The 745-nt window shown below is 34.6% G+C and overlaps 1 protein-coding gene across 1 annotated transcript in view; it reads left to right on the top strand.

Moving 5' to 3' along the window:
* Nucleotides 1-307, top strand: part of LOC109836173 (uncharacterized membrane protein At1g06890) — a 6,947-nt gene extending 6,640 nt beyond the window's left edge. The window contains exon 7 of the mRNA XM_020404053.1: nt 191-307. Coding sequence (XP_020259642.1) covers nt 191-307 — 117 coding nt within the window. The remainder of the gene's footprint in view (nt 1-190) is intronic.

The following is a 745-nucleotide window of genomic DNA, read 5'->3' as shown; positions in this document are numbered from 1 at the left end:
GAAAGTGAGTTGAGAAATGTGTTGGTATCATACTATCAACACATGTTTTTTAAGTGATAAAATGGTATACCTCACAATTTAAGCAATATTGCGTACTTCCTCTGTGGTGTTTGATTTGATATGTAGCAGTTTGGTTTATAGAACTCAAAAGCAATGTTTATTTTATTTTATTTTATTTTATTTTTGGCAGACGAAGGATACAGAAGATGCACCACTTTTAGCAAATGGACATCACCAAGATAAAGAGAATGGTGATACCAAGAAAGCTAATGGGGTTCCTACTGCCACCAAGAATACTCATGCCTAGAACACACTAGCTCACCACTCCTTGTGGGTAGCATGAAGGGATGTCTAAAAGTCCTAGTTGTTTTATATCATTCTTGATTAATTGATTTTGAGTGTATATGTTTTTATTTTATTTATTTGTTTTGAAGAACTCAACACGTCCAAGCAGCAAATAATCTTGGATTAGTAAGAAATTTTGTTACAGAAGTTACTTATAAACAGCATTTTCCGATAAACCAACTTTTTTTTTTCAAACCAGAAAAAGACGGATATCACGTACGGGGACCCTGAGTACTCACACTACTACTACTAGTTAACCACGAGATCTCTTCTTCCTCTCTCTCGATTAAACAGAAACATAATTATAATCCTTTGATTTAGGAAGGGAGCATCATATTAATTTGGAGTTTGTAGAATCCTCACCTCATGTACGTTGCTTTCATGGTGACGGTCTTACTCA

The sequence above is a fragment of the Asparagus officinalis genome, chromosome 4 (assembly GCF_001876935.1).
Source record: "Asparagus officinalis chromosome 4, Aspof.V1, whole genome shotgun sequence".
Classification (NCBI taxonomy): Eukaryota; Viridiplantae; Streptophyta; class Magnoliopsida; order Asparagales; family Asparagaceae; genus Asparagus; species Asparagus officinalis.
The sequence above is the reverse complement of the archived record's forward strand: the minus strand, read 5'-3'. Positions and strand labels throughout refer to the sequence as shown.